At 46.1% G+C, this 18,774-nt stretch overlaps 1 protein-coding gene across 3 annotated transcripts in view; it reads left to right on the top strand.

The window, feature by feature from the left end:
* C2CD3 (C2 domain containing 3 centriole elongation regulator) overlaps positions 1–18,774 on the top strand; it is a 71,892-nt gene that overhangs the window by 2,274 nt on the left and 50,844 nt on the right. For 2 of the 3 annotated variants that reach the window (XM_083435960.1, XM_083435961.1), the window contains exons 3-14: positions 793–950; positions 1,153–1,367; positions 3,106–3,344; positions 3,511–3,640; positions 4,360–4,482; positions 4,728–4,872; positions 7,373–7,530; positions 10,800–11,018; positions 11,420–11,532; positions 12,976–13,094; positions 14,022–14,144; positions 16,508–16,993. In XM_083435960.1, the coding sequence (XP_083292086.1) occupies positions 793–950; positions 1,153–1,367; positions 3,106–3,344; positions 3,511–3,640; positions 4,360–4,482; positions 4,728–4,872; positions 7,373–7,530; positions 10,800–11,018; positions 11,420–11,532; positions 12,976–13,094; positions 14,022–14,144; positions 16,508–16,993 (2,228 nt within the window). The remainder of the gene's footprint in view (positions 1–792; positions 951–1,152; positions 1,368–3,105; positions 3,345–3,510; positions 3,641–4,359; positions 4,483–4,727; positions 4,873–7,372; positions 7,531–10,799; positions 11,019–11,419; positions 11,533–12,975; positions 13,095–14,021; positions 14,145–16,507; positions 16,994–18,774) is intronic. The other variant, XM_083435962.1, reaches the window with a different exon arrangement.

Below are 18,774 nucleotides of genomic sequence, written 5' to 3' on the forward strand. Positions count from 1 at the left end.
TACAGCTACTTCTTTGAAGTCTGAGCGTGTGGTTTGTTAGTTTAGGGTTGGACAAGCTGCTAAAGCACAGATCGGCTACTTTTAAAATGAGGCTGCATTTTAAATTGCATTTTAACCTGTAATTTAAATTGGTTCCCCCCACTGTTATGTTTTTACTGTGATTTTATTGGTGTTAGCCGCCCTGAGCCCGGCTCTGGCCGGGGAGGGTGGGGTATAAATAAAATTTATTATTATTATTATTATTATTATTATTATTATTATTATTATTATTATTATTATTAAATGGAAGGCAGTGAATGTGTTTTGCCCCTTCAAGTCAAGTCCCAGTGAGTCAGCTTAGAATGAGATGTAACAAACAGTGAAATTATTCTGCATTGCTGGCAGATAAGGTTCATTCTCATAATTGATGGGCAACTTCTGCTTTTTCAGAGCCTTATAAAAGTTGCTAGCTGATGGTCCCTCCGTTTGATGCCTGCTTTAGAAGGATTTTATTTATTATTATTTTTGGTGGGAGGGAGACCCCTTCCCATTGCCCCTTTCACTTTCTCCCCTTTTCAGGTTCTTCCATCACCCCTTGTTCTAGGCCCAGCTTGGGCCACCTCCATACCAGTTTCTTATTTCCATCATGGTAATTATCCAGCCATGGCTAAGAGATGGAGGTTTTCACATATAGGGTAGCTTGAATAGCTCAGCCACTTGTTTCTGCATTTTGAAGTGAAAGCACACATTGTGCTGCTTCTTCACGTTTTGTTTATTGAGCTCGTTTATTTTTGTTTGTTTTGCCTCCTACAGATATGGGTGCTCTTGTCCTGGAAGTAATGGCCAAACCAAATCACCTTCCAATTGGCCGGGTGCAAATCAATGGGCTGGCACAGCTCTCTCCAAGTCACCCAATCAGCGGATTTTTCACCATTGTCTCACCGACATCTGAGAAGATGGGAGAGGTGCAGGTAACTCTCAAACCTTTCCCTATTTAATGGTCATCCCCACCCCATGTCAGCCATGTGCTCCAAGTTCAACACATGGTGAGGTGGGCATGGAAAACACAAGATGAAGCTACTAATGAATTTAATAAATAAGAATAAGAATAATGTGTGAAGCGATTAAAAAACTTGCTTTCTAAATGCTAACTGCTACTGCATTTTCTTTCAGGTATCGCTTGTTCTGGAACCGCTGTCTGAAACCTATGACAGCAACAGCTCTGTCCCAAACACAGACGTCAGCTTCAGTGCTAGTTTGTCAGTCCGGGGAACCAAAGAAACAGCTGACTCCAACCCATTCCTTGCACCCTCGCAGCCTCACAGGCCGGCTAGCACAAATATCGTTGGAAGAGAGTCCGCTAGCAGTAGTAGGGCCACCACACCAAGGTGTTTTTCTCTCTTTTTTCTATTGTTTTCCATTTTTATCTCAATGAATGTTTTAAGATGAAGAGACAGATAAATACATTTGAGCCGCACATTTGTCAGGGTGGAGGCTTTTGTTTCTGTTGTGAAGCCCTTTAATAGGCCTTTGTCGTTTTATCACCTGTTGTTTGCCGCCCTGGGCTCCCTTGGGAGGAAAGGGTAAGGTAGAAATTAACTAAGTGATGGCAGGGATGGGAAACGTGGTCCTCCAGAGGTGGGACCCTCAAAACTCCCATCATCCCACTGGCACAGCCTAATATCGGGGATGATGGGAAATGGAGTTCAGCCACGTCTAGAAGTCTTCATGGGGTCCTATCAACTGCCATTTTTCTTGTAAGCTCCATTCACTTTCCCAAAGCATGTATTCAAGGGAAAAGGAGGCACCCAAGGTCCTCTGGATTTTCTGGGTATGCTACGTCATCAGGTGGGTTGGGGAGCTACCTCCAAGGCCTTTGCGATTGCCTCTGAACCTAGAAAGGGCAGGCCCTCAAGAGACACAGGAAAGGGTCCTGGCTACTTTTGTTTTGGTTTAATTTGTAAGTGGAGAACAGCTGGAGCTCATCTTAGATGGAAATAGAGGCCATATTGTCTTCTGTGGGTTCCTTGTCCCATGATCTCATATTGATGGGAAGCTGGCAAACCACTGGTCCGGGAAAAGCACTCTCCACTCAAGATTGCACACCTCCCTTGAAGAACGGCATGGGAGAAGCATGGTCTAGGTTTTCCACTGCTGGGAAGGAACCAACATTGATTGTGTTCTGCATTCTCATGTATCTGGGTTGGACAGGACTATCGGCTGCTAGTAAGTCATATGCCTCCTTAAAGACCTTTAAAAAAAATACTAATGGGCTGAACTCTGGCTTCCATTAAGCACCCAGGGAGCTCAGTATTCCTCGGGAAAGCTTATTTTAGCACATGGGTAGGTAAACTAAGGCCCAGGGGCTGGATCTGGCCCAATCGCCTTTTAAATCCAGCCCGTGGGCGGTCTGGGAATCAGTGTGTTTTTACATGAGTAGAATGTGTGCTTTTATTTAAAATGCATCTCTGGGTTATTTGTGGGGCCTGCCTAGTATTTTTACATGAGTATAATGTGTGCTTTAAAAAAAATGCATCTCTGGGTTATTTGTGGGACATAGGAATTCGTTGTTCTTTTTTCTCTCCCCCAAAATATAGTCTGGCCCCCAACAAGGTCTGAGGGACAGTGGACCAGCCCCCTGCCGAAAAAGTTTTCTGACCCCTGTTTAAGCAGATCAGAAGCTGCATAGGTGTCTGTTATGCATATCAAAGTGGATTGCTGTCATTACCCATAAGCATTTCAGGATGGGTGGCCGTGCCAGTCTCTTCCCAGTTCATGTGAAGCCATGACTTGCACATCCTGGGTTGCAAAACGGCTCATGAGCCCTGTCTCTGTGTCCCTCAGTGATGATGACCTCTGTCAGGTGATGCAGAAGGAGACTGCATGCCTCAGTGGAACTCAGGAGAACATATTGCCAAATGTCTCAGTGCCCAAGTAATTTTGCAGGCCGGAATGTCCCCTAGCCCTTCACTCTGTGTTTTCTGGGTGTGTTTTCTGTCCCCATTATTCAGCTCTCCCTGTCAGTAATACAGGTACTTTATATGCATGCCCAGAACAGCATCAGGGGCATTTTGGAAAAACCATCCTTGAGTTAAACTTTGCGATGGTGCTTGTGTTTTGGAACAGGGGCAAGGATCACTTGTACTTTCAAGAGAACTCCGAGAACCTAAAAGAAGGGTTTTTTCGACCTCGGCACCACCACCTCCAAGGGCACAATGATTCTGTCAATGCAAATGATCCCAAACAACAAGGCTTGTTTTCCGGTGGCTCTGATCTTGAGGCTCAAGTGAGGTTGGCTAAGGAAAGCCCCAAACCTGCCCATGTTCTTTCTTGCAACAACCCACCCACAAAAGATCTCCTTTCAGGTATGTATATAAACAGTTGGGTTTCACCTACGATGTTGTCGTTTTAAAAAGTTATGTCACGTTGCACTTTCTCCTATAGGAGTGGTCAAGGAATGGCTGGCCCATAAGCCAATATGTACAGTTGTTATTTTAAATTCAGTGTTCACGCCTGTCCTCTTTTCCCCAGCCCTTTTGGATAGAGGCAATAGACTCCGAAACGCTATGGTAGTGTCTGCAATGACATCGAATCCAGACGCCGACATACAGCTTTATGAACTTCAGCCCATAAAGCAGGATGTCTCCAAGCTAGTTGAAAAGTGAGTTTGGGAGAATATGTGGGAATGTTTGTGTCATGGATATAATGGCATTCGGGATGCTTACTAAAAGCAGTACGTATCAAATCACTTTTTCAGAGTAGCTTGGGGCCAACAATTCTATAGACACAGGCAAAATGTTTATGGTTCTATCCCTGGCATCTGATGGATTAGGAATATGCAAGTTGCCAACTCTATATCAGAAAAAAAACCATGAAGTGTGTATATTTACATCTCATTTCAAAGATATATGATCTAACTTTGTATGTGTGTGTATACTAAATTGATGGAAGCAGTAGATTGGTCCAACAGATTGTTATTAGGGTTTTTTTGCTGCAGGAACGAAACATAGCAAAAGACTGCAATCCTATATATCTCAGAGGTCCAATGGGATTTGTTACAAGTTAAATGTATATGGGTCTGCAGCCTATAGCAATAAAATTTGTTAAAATGCCTAAATGATGCTAATGTTGGCACCAAACAAACCTCATTGGTTTTGGTAATTTATCCTTGTTTAATTTCATAACCCACCCCCACCCCCCGCTCCTAGTTCAGCCTTACCCAACCTGGTGCCCTTTGGCTAAATTGGACTACAACTTCCATCATACCTGGCCATTCACTATGACTTCAGGGGCTGATGGGAGTTGTAGTCCAAAGCATCCAGAGCATACCATGCCCTGGAAGTGCCTAGTTCACCTTTATTGGCATATTTTCTTATCCAGGAATCTTAAAAACCTGCACCCTGGCCTCATATCTGCCGTTGAAGAGCCTCTTCAGCCACTGCCTGATGGCTCAGAATTTGATTTACATGCTGAAAACACAGCAATCCAGCTCTTGCTGGGCAGGTAAGATGTGAAATGTGTGGGGAATCCTCCAGGAACAAGGGTCATCACGAATACAATAGATTCCGTCAAACACAGCGAGAGACTCAGTCTCATTTATGTTCTGTACATGACCTAGCAGAGCGGTGCTGGATAAAAACCAGAAAGCTAGGACAGTGCTGAATTCAACGTTACTGTGTGCATGCACATGTCTGTGTATGCAGCTAGATGTTGTGCATATTTACCTTCTTTCCTTTCTTTCTCCACAGTTCTGGTTCTTCCCCTCTGCGCCTTTTGGATGGTACAGGCTCTCCCCTGGAATGTATCTCTCCGGGGAGTGAGGTGTACGACAGTGAGCTGAACGACCCCCACTATGACCAGAGCCTGCTGGAAAACTTGTTCTACACGGCTCGAGTAAGCGCCAGAGGCGTGTAGGTGGTTTGGGCATGTTATTGTGACTAAACTTTCCATGAACCAAGCCAATCTTACCACAGTCAGCTTACTGGCTAGAAAACATTATTTGTACATACCGTATTTTTCGCTCTCTAGGACGCACTTTTCCCCCTCCAAAAATTAAGGGGAAATGTGTGTGCATCCTATAGAGCGAATGCAGGCTGCACGGCTAAGCCCAAGCAGTGCTCTGTCTCGCTGTTCTACTTTGGGGTTAGCTGTGCAAAGCCTCCGCAGGGCAGCGGGGTGCCTTCACCCCGCTGCCCTGCAGAGGCTACGAAGGCTGTACGAAGGTGGGGGGGAAGGCTGCAGCGCTTCCCCCCACCGCCAGCCCCACAAGCGCAGGAAGGTGGTGCGCCGCCTCTGCGCTGCTCCCCGACCTAGTTTTGAGGCTGGCGGTGGGGGAAAGCAGCGCTTCCCACCACCACCAGCCCCACAAGCTCGGGGGGTAGCGGGAAGGCGGCGCTTCCCCCGCCAGCCCCAAAGAGCAGGTCGAAAGGAACCCAAAACTCCCGCTGGGCTCTGGAGGCTTCAGGTGAACGCACCTTGAATGCACCTTGTTTTAGAGGGGGAGAACAAGAAAAAGAATTTTTTTTTCCTGTTCTCCCCCTCCTATGGTCCGGTGCGTCCTATAGAGCGGAAAATACGGTAGTCTGTTATCCTGTGTTTGAAGGAGGAGGCATTGCTCAGTGGTAGAACCCATGCTTTGCCTGTGCAAGGTTCCAGATTCAACCTCTGTCATCTCTAGTTAAAAGGGTCTGAAGAGGGGCTGTGAAATACCTTTCTGCCTAAGATACTGGAAGGCTGCTGTCTGTACTGGGCTAGAATGAACCAGGCAACAATTCTGCAAATCAAAGTCTGTTTTGCTTATGTCAGCATTGCCTAACCTGGCACCCACCAGGTGCTTTAGACTACAACTCCCAGCAGCTGTAGGCATTGGAAGTTACAGTCTAAACATTTGGGGGGTGGGGGGGGGCAACAGATTGGGGAAGGCTGGCTTATGGGCTTCCTCTCTGCTTCTCCTTTCATTCTGTCTTGCGCTGGGCATCGTCCAAAAGACGAGAGCCGCAGAAAGACAAAAACGTTTGTTTTAGGTGTGCAAAAGACTTAGGTGAAGTTTAAAACACTAGCGCCTTCCTAGGCGGCCTCAGCTAGAGCCAGGGCTTTTTCGGCTGTGGTTCCAATCTGGTGGAACGCTCTGTCACAAGAGACTAAGGCCCTGCGGGACATCTTTCCGCAGGGCCTGCAAGACAGATCTGTTCCACCAGGCCTTTGGTCAGGGCACAGCCTGATTCCCTCCTTTGGCAATCTTCACAGAACTTTAGCCTAATGGTTGCCATCAGCTTCGGCTGGGGAGGGTGGGATATAAATAAAAAATATTATTATTATTATTATAGGTCAATCAGATTTATGTGCCCCCGCCCCCAAAGAAGATTAGCACAGCTCGTCCACAGAGTGTTCTCTTGAGAAAATGATGTTGGGTACTCACCATGAAGATTCTTTTAGTGTGAGGCATCTGTATCACACCCTTGGCAGGTAGAGGCATCCCACGTAAAAGAAGTATTCGTGTAGGAACACATCAGATATGCCACACCTCTCATTTGTGCCGGGTCTTGCTGAAGGAGTGGATGAAGGCCGGAGGTTCTGCCTCTGCCCCTTTAACTTAACACCTTTCCAGATGCTCCTTATACAGTGGTGCCTCGCAAGACGAAATTAATTCGTTCCGCGAGTCTCTTCGTCTAGCGGTTTTTCGTCTTGCGAAGCAACCCTATTAGCGGATTAGCGCTATTAGCGGTTTAGCGGCTATTAGCGGCTATTAAAGGCTTAAAGGATTAGCGGATTAGCTGCTAAAAGGCTATTAGCAGTTTAGCGGCTTAGAAAAAGGGGGTGGGGAGCGGAAAAAAATGCAAGACATTTTCGTCTTGCGAAGCAAGCCCATAGGGAAATTCGCCCTGCGAAGCGCATTGAAAAACGGAAAACCCTTTCGTCTAGCGGGTTTTCCGTCTTGTGAGGCATTCGTCTTGCGGGGCACCACTGTATCTCTCTGTCTAGCTTGCCCACAAAGTAGAATTTGAGGAGAAAATGAAAACTTGCAGTGTTTGGGAAAGGTCACCATCTTTTAAAAAATAATAATTCTGTTGTTCCTTTTATTAATCCAGCAACGTGCCTACTAAAACAGATCATGTATTTCAGCATCTGAGTTTGAATTTTATAATTACATTCTTTTTTTATTTAAATATTTTTAATTGTCCATTTTTGAAAACATCACATCATATCACCTTTTACAAAGTTTTAGCTCTGCCGAGCTTTTGACTTCCCTCCGTTCCATCATCTGGTTTTTATAAGTGGTTGCCATCTTTAATCTCAATATAAGGAGAACTTCCTTTTGGTAACTGAATCGTTAATTCCCGAGTGTTCTGTGACTGTTAAATGTTTTTTGCTTTTCTCCATCTTTTTCCCTTAGAAGTCCGACAGCAGCTTAAGTGACTTCCTCAGTGATGAGGAAGATACTGTTGCTTCCGGAAAACTAAAAAAGTCGCAGAACAGCAAGTGTCGGAGATCAAAAACGGCTTCGGAGTCTAGCCCCTTGGGTCAGAAAGGGACTCGAGAGACAAAACCCAGGTAAACCAGTGGCTCCATTACACATGATTCAAGCAGCTCAGAAATGTAATAAGTTAAGGACTGCTTCTCTCCATGTGAACCGACAAGGACTCTGCGATCAGCATCCGAGGGCCTACTTTGTGTGCCCCCTCCAAGGGAGATCTGAAGAGCGCCAGCGCAAGAACAGGCCTTTTCTGCAGTGGCTCCCCATTTGTGAAATGCTTCGCCAAGGAGGCTTGCCTGCCACCATAGAATCATAGAATCATAGAGTTGGAAGAGACCACAAGGGCCATCGAGTCCAACCCCCTGCCAAGCAGGAAACACCACCAGAGCACTACTGACATATGGTTGTCAAGCCTCTGCTTAATAATAATAATAATAATAATAATAATAATAATAATAATTTTTTATTTATACCCCGCCCTCCCCAGCCAAGGCCGGGCTCAGAGCGGCTTACAAGCAATAATAAAAACAAGATGAATTATTACAACTTAAAAACAAAAGTAAAATACAACATTAAAATAATGGAACATTAAAATATTAAAATGTAGCCTCATTGCAGGAGGAGAAGGAAAAGAAAAAAGAAAGGGAGGGAGGGAATCAAATTGGCTCCAAGCCAAAGGCCAGGCGGAACAACTCTGTCTTACAGGCCCTGCGGAAAGAAATCAGATCCTGCAGGGCCCTGGTCTCATGAGGCAGAGCGTTCCACCAGGAGTTGAAAAGGCCCTGGCTCTGGTTGAAGCCAATCTAACTTCCTTAGGGCCTGGGACCACTAGGGTGTTGTTATTTATGGACCTTGACAACCATAACAATGTGTAACAATGATGTGTAACAATGTGTAACCATTGTTACACATCTTTCAGCACCAGGCAAAAACTTTGCTTTGCAACCAGGCCTTGGGCCTTTAACTATCTCTGGCCTTTTTGAAGTGGGTGGGATGTTTTAAATGTATTTCTTTTTCCTTGTGTTTCTAATGCACCTATGGAGTGGGGTAGAATTTTCCAATCTTTTTGAGTCTACAGCTCCCTTGAACTGCATTCTTTCTCCGGCACCCCTGTGGGGCTCAGGAGCCCAGTTATGTCACCCCTTGCCTGCAGAGCTGGCAGCCTCTCACCCCTTTTCTAGCACCCTCCCTTGTAGAGTGTTCCCTCAGCCTCCTCTCCTCTCCCCTCTCCTTGGGAGTTCTCTGGGCAGCTGCTGCTGCTGGCATCCCTGGTCTCTGAGTTCACGCACGGACACACACTTCCCCAAAGAGAGGTGCCTCCTCACACTGCCCCACAGGGGCCTGGGACTTGTCAGTCTGTTCCCAACGGCAAGGGCTGGCAGACTGGCTGGCTGGGCTCTCTCACCCGCTTGCTTGCTTGCTCTGAGGTCTCCTCAGATCCTGGCAGCCAGCACACCCTGACCAGCCTCAGAGGCACCATTCGCCTGGGGAGCTTGAAGCCAGGGCTGCTGCAACAAACAGCTGTGCAGGCCTTTGGGAGACAGAGACGCTTTCAAAGAGGGCATTCAAGGAGGGAGGGAAGGAAAGAGGGACAGAGGCCAGTCTCGCCCATGATACCCCTGACCATCATTCAAGGCACCCCAGGGTGCCACGGCACACTGGTTGAAAACTACTGAGGGGGGGAATTGTCCACCTGTTTGGTTGATTGTTGTTTTGTTAATACTTTTATTTTGCTTTAAACAAATACATTGGTACCTCGGGTTACATACGCTTCAGGTTACAGACTCCGCTAACCCGGAAATAGTACCTCGGGTTAAGAACTTTGCTTCAGGATGAGAACAGAAATCATGCTCCAGCGGCACGGCAGCAGCAGGAGGCCCCATTAGCTAAAGTGGTTCTGCAGGTTAAGAACAGTTTCAGGTTAAGAACAGACCTCCAGAATGAATCAAGTACTTAACCCAAGGTACCACTGTACAGAGAAATACAAACAACCAAAATTACAAAAAAAAAAATCCTTCATAATAATAATAATAATAATGAAAAAAGTTTAAAAAACTACAAAAAAAATCTAAGTGCATGGCATAGAATTTAAGCTATTATGGGAAAGAAAAAGGAGAAGAGGAGTAGTAGGAGGAAAGAAAAAAAGGGGGGGGAAGAGGAAGATGAGCCAAAACACAAAAAGGCTCATCTATTGTATGCTTCCGTCAAGGTCACAACAGATCATTATTCTTATCAATTCCCTCTATCTGCTGTTTGGTTGGTTTTAAGTCCCTTTGGGTTGCCCTGGGCAAGAAAAACCACTGACAAATTTAATAAATAATAATAAAATGGCATCACAACTCCTGATTTCCTCTGAATATCAATTCAGTTCAGGTGTTTTTCCCTACACAGAATTGGGGCATTTGTATCAAATGTGTGAGTATGCAAATTCATGGAGGATCAGACTATTAGTGGCTGCTCACAACAATGGCTAGGTACTATCTCCACTGTTGGAGACAGTACGTAACTGAATGCCAGCTGCTGAGAATCACAGCTTCATAGTCTTCTATTGTACTCTGGTACTGCTTGCATGCCTCTTGTGAGTTGGCCACTTTGAAAACAGAGTGCTGGACTAGTTAGGCCACTGGTCTGATCCAGCTCAGGCTCCTCTTAGGTTCTTTTTTAAAAAAACATTTTATTAAGGATTTTCTTGTTTTACAGAAGTAAGTGTAATGCCTCGTATTTTTTTTCCCATGTAACATTTTTACAAATCCGTTTCATTTGTTGAGGCATTAGGGGGAGAAGAAGAAAAAAGAAAAGGGGGGTGGAGAGAGGGAAGATGGATGGGGGTGGGGTCGGGTGGTGGTGTTTCTATTATGTTTAATGTATGTAGAGTTTGGTGTCAGCATTGCTTGTGTTGTTCACTTGTGTTCCTTTGGTGGTGAGAGAGTTTGGGGTTGGCCTAGGGTGTGATTGTTTGCTTGTGGTTGGCTGTGGTGATCTTTGTTTTCGTGTGTGAGTGAGGTGGGTTGGTGTTTTGGATCAGGTTAGCCATATTGATTTGTATGCTGTTGGTGGATTATTGTCATTGTCCTGTTGGGCTGTGTATGTGATAAAGGGGAGCCATACCGGGGTGAAGGCGTGTTCTTCTGTTTGTCCCCGTGTCAGGTTCAGTTTATTAGTTAATTTTTCTAGTAGGGCTGTTTCCCGTACTATTTGGTACCATTGGTCCATGCTTACTCCTGAGGGAATTCCTCTTAGGTTCTTATGTGCAAGAGATGTAATAGAACAACTGCTTGGAGACCTTTCTATTTCCTTTTTATGAGGAAGGTTATCTTAGTCTGCTCGTTCGTGTTCCCCTTCTCAGCCATTCTCCCGCTGGGCCGCTTCCTCTTCATGAGGCTTCCATGGAAAATACAGAGGAAACACGAGCTGTCAACTTGAGTCTTGACAGACTGGCAGTGCTGGGCCGGGTCCGATTAGCTAGAGCAGTCGTGGAGAGCCTAAAGGTGCCCCCGGAAAACATCACTCCGGGCAAAAAACGTTCAACTGGAAAGCCGCCCAGGCCAGCGTTGCCCAAAAAGAGGTAATAATTCTTCCTTTTCACTTAGGGGTGAGGCATGTAAGCTCATTGACTTGATCCAATCTCAGCAGGAAGCATTAGAATCGTTCATTTTATCACAAGAGCAAAGATTTGGGGATGATGTAAAATCCCTGTTGATACCAAGTCAAGTTCATTGGCCCATTTAGTTCCGTGCTGCCTCCACTAACTGGCAAATGGCTCTCCAAGATTTCAGAAAAGGGTGTTTCCGTGCATTTCATGGGGATCCCAGAGGTTGAATCCTGGACTTCCTGCATGCAAAGCTGTCACTCTGCCGCTGAGCTTGAGCTCAGTGGCTTGCGTTGATGCCCTTTCCACTTTGGCCCATTATATTAAAAACAGTTGATTGATTCACCCAATACGCTTTCTGTTTCTCCCATTCACAGGACATTCTTTGTCGAGTTTCACTTTCCAGTGGGAGCTTCAAAGATTGGAGCAGGGCAGGCTGCCGTAACGACAGAAATAGTTCGGGTGGCGTCGAGTAAAATCTTGGGAGAAGGTAAGCCTTGCCTGGGGGAAAGGGGCCTTTTCTCCCATGGATGAGGCAGCTGATTGCATGGTGCCATGCCCAGCACCGCTTTCTGGTCCTGTCCTTTTAGGTGTAGCATCCATTTTGTCCTATGCCACACTGCACCTGGCACTTCCTCAAAACTCCAAATGTTCCCATTGACCCCAAAAGGCTCGCAGCCCCTGCTATGGGTGGAGAAAGGTGGTGGGATTGGATCTTTCTGATAAGGAAAATAAGCTGTTCAGCTCCCCCCTCCCCCCCCAAAAAAACACACAACTACAGTGGTACCTCGGGTTACATACACTTCAGGTTACAGACTCCGCTAACCCAGAAATAGTACCTTGGGTTAAGAACTTTGCTTCAAGATGAGAACAGAAATCGTGCTCCGGCGGCGCAGCAGCAGCAGTAGGCCCCATTAGCTAAAGTGGGGCTTCAGGTTAAGAACAGTTTCAGGTTAAGTACGGACCTCCGGAACGAATTAAGTACTTAACCCGAGGTATCACTGTAATAGGTAACACAAAATTTAAAATATGCATTCAAGTTTGGTAGGTTTCAGGTTAAGTACTGACCTCCGGAACGAATTAAGTACTTAACCTGAGGTACCACTGTAGAGGCAAAGGACTTTATAAGACAATTAGAAAATGAAGCGTGGCAGTCTAGTTAACTGGAATAGGATTTGTTGTTGTCGTTGTTTAGTCATGCCTGACTCTTTGTGATCCCATGGACCAGAGCACACCAGGCACTCCTTTCTTCCACTGCCTCCTGCAGTTTGGTCAATAGGATTTAGTTACTAGTAAAGAAAGGGATCCGCTTCATGGATCGCTGCCTTGTTGTGGCGAAGGGGCTTGAATAACTCGAAGAAGCTATGAGCTATGCCGTGCAGGGCCACCCAAGACAGACAGGTCATAGCCGAGAGTTTAGATTACATGTGATCCACCTGGAGAAGGAACTGGCAAACCACTCCAGCGTTTTGCCAACAAAACTCCATGGACGTAAAAAAGGAGAAGCTTTGAGAAGGAAGCGAGAGTTTCCAAGGCATGCTCTGATTTATGGGGTTATGGAGAGTCGAACATGACTAAGACGACTAAACAACAACAACAACAAAATGAAAGGGAGTGAAAGAACCTTTAGATAGTTAAGTGGGGAAAATTATTAATAAGGTTAATAAAATGCTGAAATCCTGGGAGACAGCCTCATAGACTTCCTTTGGAGTATATATGTATAGGATAGCACTGTAAATGCGAAAAGCCTAAATCTGCCAGAGAGGAATGGGGTAGTTAAGTAGTTAGTTCTGTTCTTCTTTCATTGTGCCTTTTCCCTCAAAAGCCTCCAGACACCTTTCTTCTGCCATATCCTTGAAATTTTGACTGAACATCTTTTTCTTCCCTCTTGCATCCCACCGGGCATCCAATCCCTGTCAATTTACCTTTCCAGTGGTGAAGTTTCAACAGCGGTACGTGTTCCCCGTTCACTTCAGTGGCACAATGATAACCCACTGGTGGAACTCGGACCTTGAGTTTCACGTCTACTCAAAACAAGGCACGCAAAGAAAGGTATTCGTTATTGTTTTTCTGGAGGAAGCAGATTATCTAGACCCATTTCAAACCTACCTCTAAGCCCTGCTTATGGGACTGCTGCTTATTAAGATCTGCAGCTAAGGCTTCACTCTTGGTCCCACCAGTGCTGGATGTCTGTGTGGCAAGAGCCAACAAGGAGACCTTTTCACGGGCTCCACTGCAACCCCTCCTTGGAGAGGCATAGCTTGGCATTCCGCTGGTGGAGGAGGGCAAAAATGCTTCTTTTTCAGTTGGCTTTCAGCATATTAATTAGGTTTAAATGGATATTTTAAACCTTGTCTGCTTATAGGTACCCTTTGTAGACCTGTGTGTAATTTGTGATAATTTTTTTAATAAGTTTTGTTTCGTAATTTAATTTTTTTGTTTTACTGTTAGCCACTTAGAGCACTATTTTGTCAGAAAGTCAGGATTTTAATGTTCTTAATGCCGTATTGGCCTGAAAATAAGCCTCACTCCCCCCCCCCCCCAATTCTGACCATGAAAAGTGTGGCTTATATTCGCAACCTTACGGTATGCAGCCAGGAGCGCGGGGCAAACAGCGCCAGGAGTGCGAGAAAGTGGCATCCGCCCTGTGCATAGTCCCCCATCCTCCGGAAACTCCCCCCCCCCCCCAAGTATGCAGCCAGGAGCAGCGAGGAATGGAGAGGCTTATATTCGAGTATTTTTTCCTTCCCCCCCCTCCAATTTTAAATGTGTGGCTTATATTTGGGTGCGGCTTATATTCGGGCCAGTACAGTACATATATTTTCTTATTGATTACTTTTCCTTGAAGACCTTGGCAGAACCGCAGCCCCCAAACCCTACCAGAGGTTTTACGACCATGAGCGCAATACAGTATAGATTATGTAATATTGAAAAGTGAAATGTGCAATATTACCCTCTCCTTCCCCATTGTGTCTTCAGCCCCTGCTGATTGGCTCAGCCGTTTTCCCGCTGCGAGACATAATTCAGTCTGAACAACTAACGGTCAGTCGTGAACTGCCTGTGAAAGAAAACGGAGGGCTAGCCCAGCTGGGGCCTTTGAAGGTATACACAACCTGCTTCTATACCGTTCTACACACAGGTAGCTTATCTTAATGCAACACTTAGGTGTCATACACTCTCATCATTGAACTATTCGGAACTGGTATTGTTCTTGTTGGGTGTTAATGGCATATCAGGATATATTCTGTTCCAAGGATTTGCCTTGGCTTTGGTGCTTTAGTTAGCACTGGGTGAGCCCCTGCCCTGTAGCCTTGGGAATTGTTTTGTTTTGTTTTTTTACTGTGAAATCTGATCAGTAGCTTCCTTTTCTCTGCTCTTCTCAGTTTCATGACGAATACAGTGGTACCTCCTGTTGTGGACAGGATCCGTTCTGGAGATCCGGTCAGATCCCGAGGTTTCTACAACCTGAGGACCACTTCTGCACATGCGCAAATCGCTTCTGTGCATGTGCGCGTGGCGAAACCGGGTAAAATACTTTGGGTTTGCCACGTGCACATCCCGAAGTTTACGTAAACCAGAGGGAGGAGGTACGGAGGTATGACTGTATAGCCTGAATCTGTGAGGGCATGAATTGCCCACAGGTTTTTTGCCAAAGGAGACTAAAGAATTGGCTTGTATCGTTGCCTCTTGCTTTGGCCATGGAATTTTTTTCTGGGAGGCTGCTTTCTGCATTGGAGCTCATTCAGGTGTCAGGTTTACAGCTGGGAAGAGAGGGACCCCAGCTCATTCCCAAACAAAGGCCTCCTATATTTATATCTAGAGTATTTATTGTATCTAGACTAAAGCAGTCACCTAATGGTGGGAATATGTATTGAGTGGCTATGCTGGGTACTGCTCAGTTTTTTAGGGCCACCGCCATTCCTGACCCTTTGCTTTCCAGGCCCGTTGCAGGTGATTTTTGCTCTTTTTCTTATTCACCACTGTGAGGTCTGTGGCCTGCTCATCATGCAAATAGGGTTGGAGATGAAAGTGGGGATTGGAGGGATGGTTCCTGATGTCACCAAGGTGCTAAGGCAATGGAAAACAAAGTAATTCCCTTGGGGGCAAGCAGATTGGGGGTTGTTGCTCAGAATGTCTGCTGAAGAAGCTTTCCATATTGCAGAGGGTTCTGGGGCATCTTTCAAGGTCCACCCTGGCAAGAGCTGCCTGGACTCTTACTGTACCTCTTCTAAGTGGATGGTGCAACCCAGAACAAACTTGTCTCTGCTGTTACTGATTGTCTGGGTGGTCGGTGGGGAGGGGTGTCACCACACCCCTGTCCTCCCATCAGCAGTGTTGCAATGCTTCCTGAGAAGGGCAAGGTATCAGGTAGGTCAGCGCAGTGCAAGCGCAGTAGCAAGAATGACAGATTAGCTCCGCTGCTGCACTTTTGCACTGTGCCAGGCTCCCCGGGGCTTTGACCCTCTCCCTCCCGGAAAGTGCAATGATGCCACCGACTGGAGCTCATTGGTGCACTGGTTCTCTTTCCTGTTGCGCGCACACACACACACACACACTGATTTTGCTATTGAGGAAGAAGCCCTACAAAGCTTCCAGTAACAGTAACAACAACAACAACAACAATTTATTATTTATACCCCGCCCTGTTGAACTGTTTCTTTAAATCTAAAGGTTCATCATTGTTTCACCCAATGTGTATACCTTTAAGGGGCCAGAACAAGGGCCAGAGCAAACTAACGAGATCCAGCTTTGCAGCTGTGGAGTGTAGCAGGTGCTGCTGAGTTGCATTGATTAAGCTGTGTTGGGAATTGGCTGCAGTATATAAGGAGCAGCACCTAGCTCTGCCATTTTCCCTGGGGGGTGGGTTGGTGGTTGGGTCGTGTTTGTTTGTTAGTGTATATAGTGTAAAAGGAGTTTTTGTTTTTCTTATTAAAACCTTGTTTAAGTTATTTTTGAGTCCCTTCTTTTTCTAATGCATGCTCTCCCCAGCAAGCTCTCTGCAGCGTTACCTGACTGCGAAAAGCCAACACGCCCATCATCATCAACAACAACAAAAATAATTTATTATTTATACCCCGCCCATCTGGCTGGGATTCCCCAGCCACTCTGGGTGGCTTCTAACAAAACACTAAAATACAATAACCTATTAAATATTAAAAGCTTCCCTAAACAGGGCTGCCTTCAGATGTTTGGTAGTTGTTCTTCTCTTTGACATCCGGTGGGAGGGCATTCCACAGGGTGGGTGCCACTACCGAGAAGGCCCTCTGCCTGGTTCCCTGTAACTTGGCTTCTCGCAGCGAAGGAACCACCAGAAGGCCCTCGGCGCTGGACCTCAGTGTCCCGGAAGAACGATGGAGGTGGAGACATCATGGTTCACAGGAACAGAGTTTGAAAAGCACAGCTGCAGAAGGTTGTGCTCTCAACAGACAGCAGGTAACACCTTATTTCTAACTTTCTTGCGGCAGGTGTCCTTGGAACTTGCAGCTGATAATAAAGATTTCTCCAGCGCCAGTACCAAGTCAGCGAATGGGGCACCACAAGCTCCAGTTCACGCCATCAGGAGTCCCGGAGTCAAGTTTCAAGAAGTAGGCAGGAGCACCACTCCTGCTGGAAGCCCCCCAGTCTTGAAGCAAACTAATTGCCCGCTCCCAAAGAGGAACCAAGAGTCTTCACCTGCAGTATCAGAAAGGGCCAACGTTGGCGTGAGTCAGCTGCCAGTCCCCATGCCCGTCTCCCGTAACCTCCTGAACCAGCTGTGTGCATCAGAAGAAGAAGGTTTGCTGTTGCACGTACTCTTGATGGTCCCAGAAGGGAAGGTCTTTGTTCCCCAAGACGCTGGATTTCATGGCTCTTGTAACGTGTATCTAAACTGCAAGCTCTTCAGCACAGAAGAAGCCACAAGGTCTGCTGTGATATGGGGGACCACACAACCCATCTTCCAGTTTTCTCAGGCAAGCTTCAGTTTTTTCATGTGTGCAGTAATCCTGGTGACATTAGTTCCTCCTCAGTGTTTAACGTCACGTCCTTAAAATTGTGAGGTCAGAGAACAAAATACAGGCCCAAAACTTTTATTATTTGCCCACTGCTTTACAGCAGGAGGGCCAGTTTCTGTATTCTAAAGTAGTTGTCAGACTTGCCAGGAGGCAGAATGTGTTTTGCTGCCCTTCATAATAATAATAATAATAATAATAATAATAATAATAATAATAATAATAATAATAATAATAATAATTTATTATTTATACCCCGCCCATCTGCCTGGGTTTCCCCAGCCATTCTGAGCGGCTTCCAACTGAATATTAAAAACAATACAGCATCAGACATTTAAAAACTTCCCTAAACAGGGCTGCCTCCAGATGTCTTTTAAAAGTAAAATAGCTGTTTATTTCCTTGACATCTGCTGGGAGGGCGTTTCACAGGGCAAGCGCCACCACCAAGAAGGCCCTCTGCCTGGTTCCCTGTAACCTCACTTCTCGCAGCGAGGGAACTGCCAGAAGGCCCTCGGCGCTGGACCTCAGTGTTCGGGCTGGATGATGGGGGTGGAGACGCTGCTTCAGGTATACAGGTATTCATAGCTGGCTTGGCCCTATAATTAAAGCCGCCCAATTCCCAGCAGCAAAGGACTTCTCAGTCATGAGTCAGACCCCACCTGTATCCAGTTCTGGGCACTGGAGTTTAAGAAAGATATTGAGAAGCTGGAATGTGTGCAGCCAGGATGAGAAAGTGTCTGGAAAACAAACCTTATGAGGGTGTTGGGGATGTTTAGCCTGGAGAAGAAAAGACTGGGAGGTGGTATGAAAGCCGCCTTCAGATATCTGAAGGGCTGTCATTTGGAAGATGGAGCAGGCTTGTTCGGGTGAGATTACAATTACAAGAAATGAGACCCTGACTAAACAGTAGGAAGAACTTTCTGACAGTTAAGAGCTATTTGAAAGTGGATCAGTCTCTTTTGGGAGGCGGTGGACTCCCCTTCCTTTGAGCTTCTCAAGCAGAGGTTGGATTTCCATCTGTTGGGGATTCTCCAGCTGCGATTCCTGCATTGCAGGGGCTTGGACTGTAACCATTGGGTTCCCTGCCCACTTTTCAATTCTGTGATTCTCTGTGTGCTCAGGCGTGCCCAGGTCACCCGCATACAGAACCCCACGAGAGACCAAATATTAAAGTCTGCGAAACACATCTTTTATGGGGCAGCCTAGAACAGGGGTAGGCACACTGATGCCCAGAGGCTGGATCCGGCCCAATCGCCTTCTAAATCTGGCCTGCAGACGGTCTGGGAATCAGCATGTTTTCACATGAGTAGAATGTGTCCTTTTATTTAAAATGCATCTCTGGGTTATTTGTGGGGCATAGGAATTCATTCATACCCCACCCAAAAAAATAGTCTGGCCCCCCACAAGGTCTGAGGCACAGTGGACCGGCCCCCTGCTGGAAAAATTTGCTGACCTCTGGCCTAGAACATCACTAAACAAAATTAACTTTTGAAACTCGTTTTCTTTTCCTCGCAAGGAAAACTTGTCAGCAAACATTTTACCTGCAACTTAATCAAACCTGGTAAGCTTGCAAGGGGACTTAATTCCCCCCGCCCCCATTAGCTGTATTGGGTCCACGGTCAGATTACTGTGGATTTGCTGGTTTACATGCCGTCCTCTTTATTTTTATATTTGCAAAGGCTGAGATGAAGGGCTGTGTGTGTGTGTGTGTGTGTAGGCCTGCTTCTCTGATCAAAGAGTCT

This window comes from Podarcis tiliguerta, assembly GCF_965153285.1.
Source record: "Podarcis tiliguerta genome assembly, chromosome: 4".
NCBI classification, from domain to species: domain Eukaryota; kingdom Metazoa; phylum Chordata; class Lepidosauria; order Squamata; family Lacertidae; genus Podarcis; species Podarcis tiliguerta.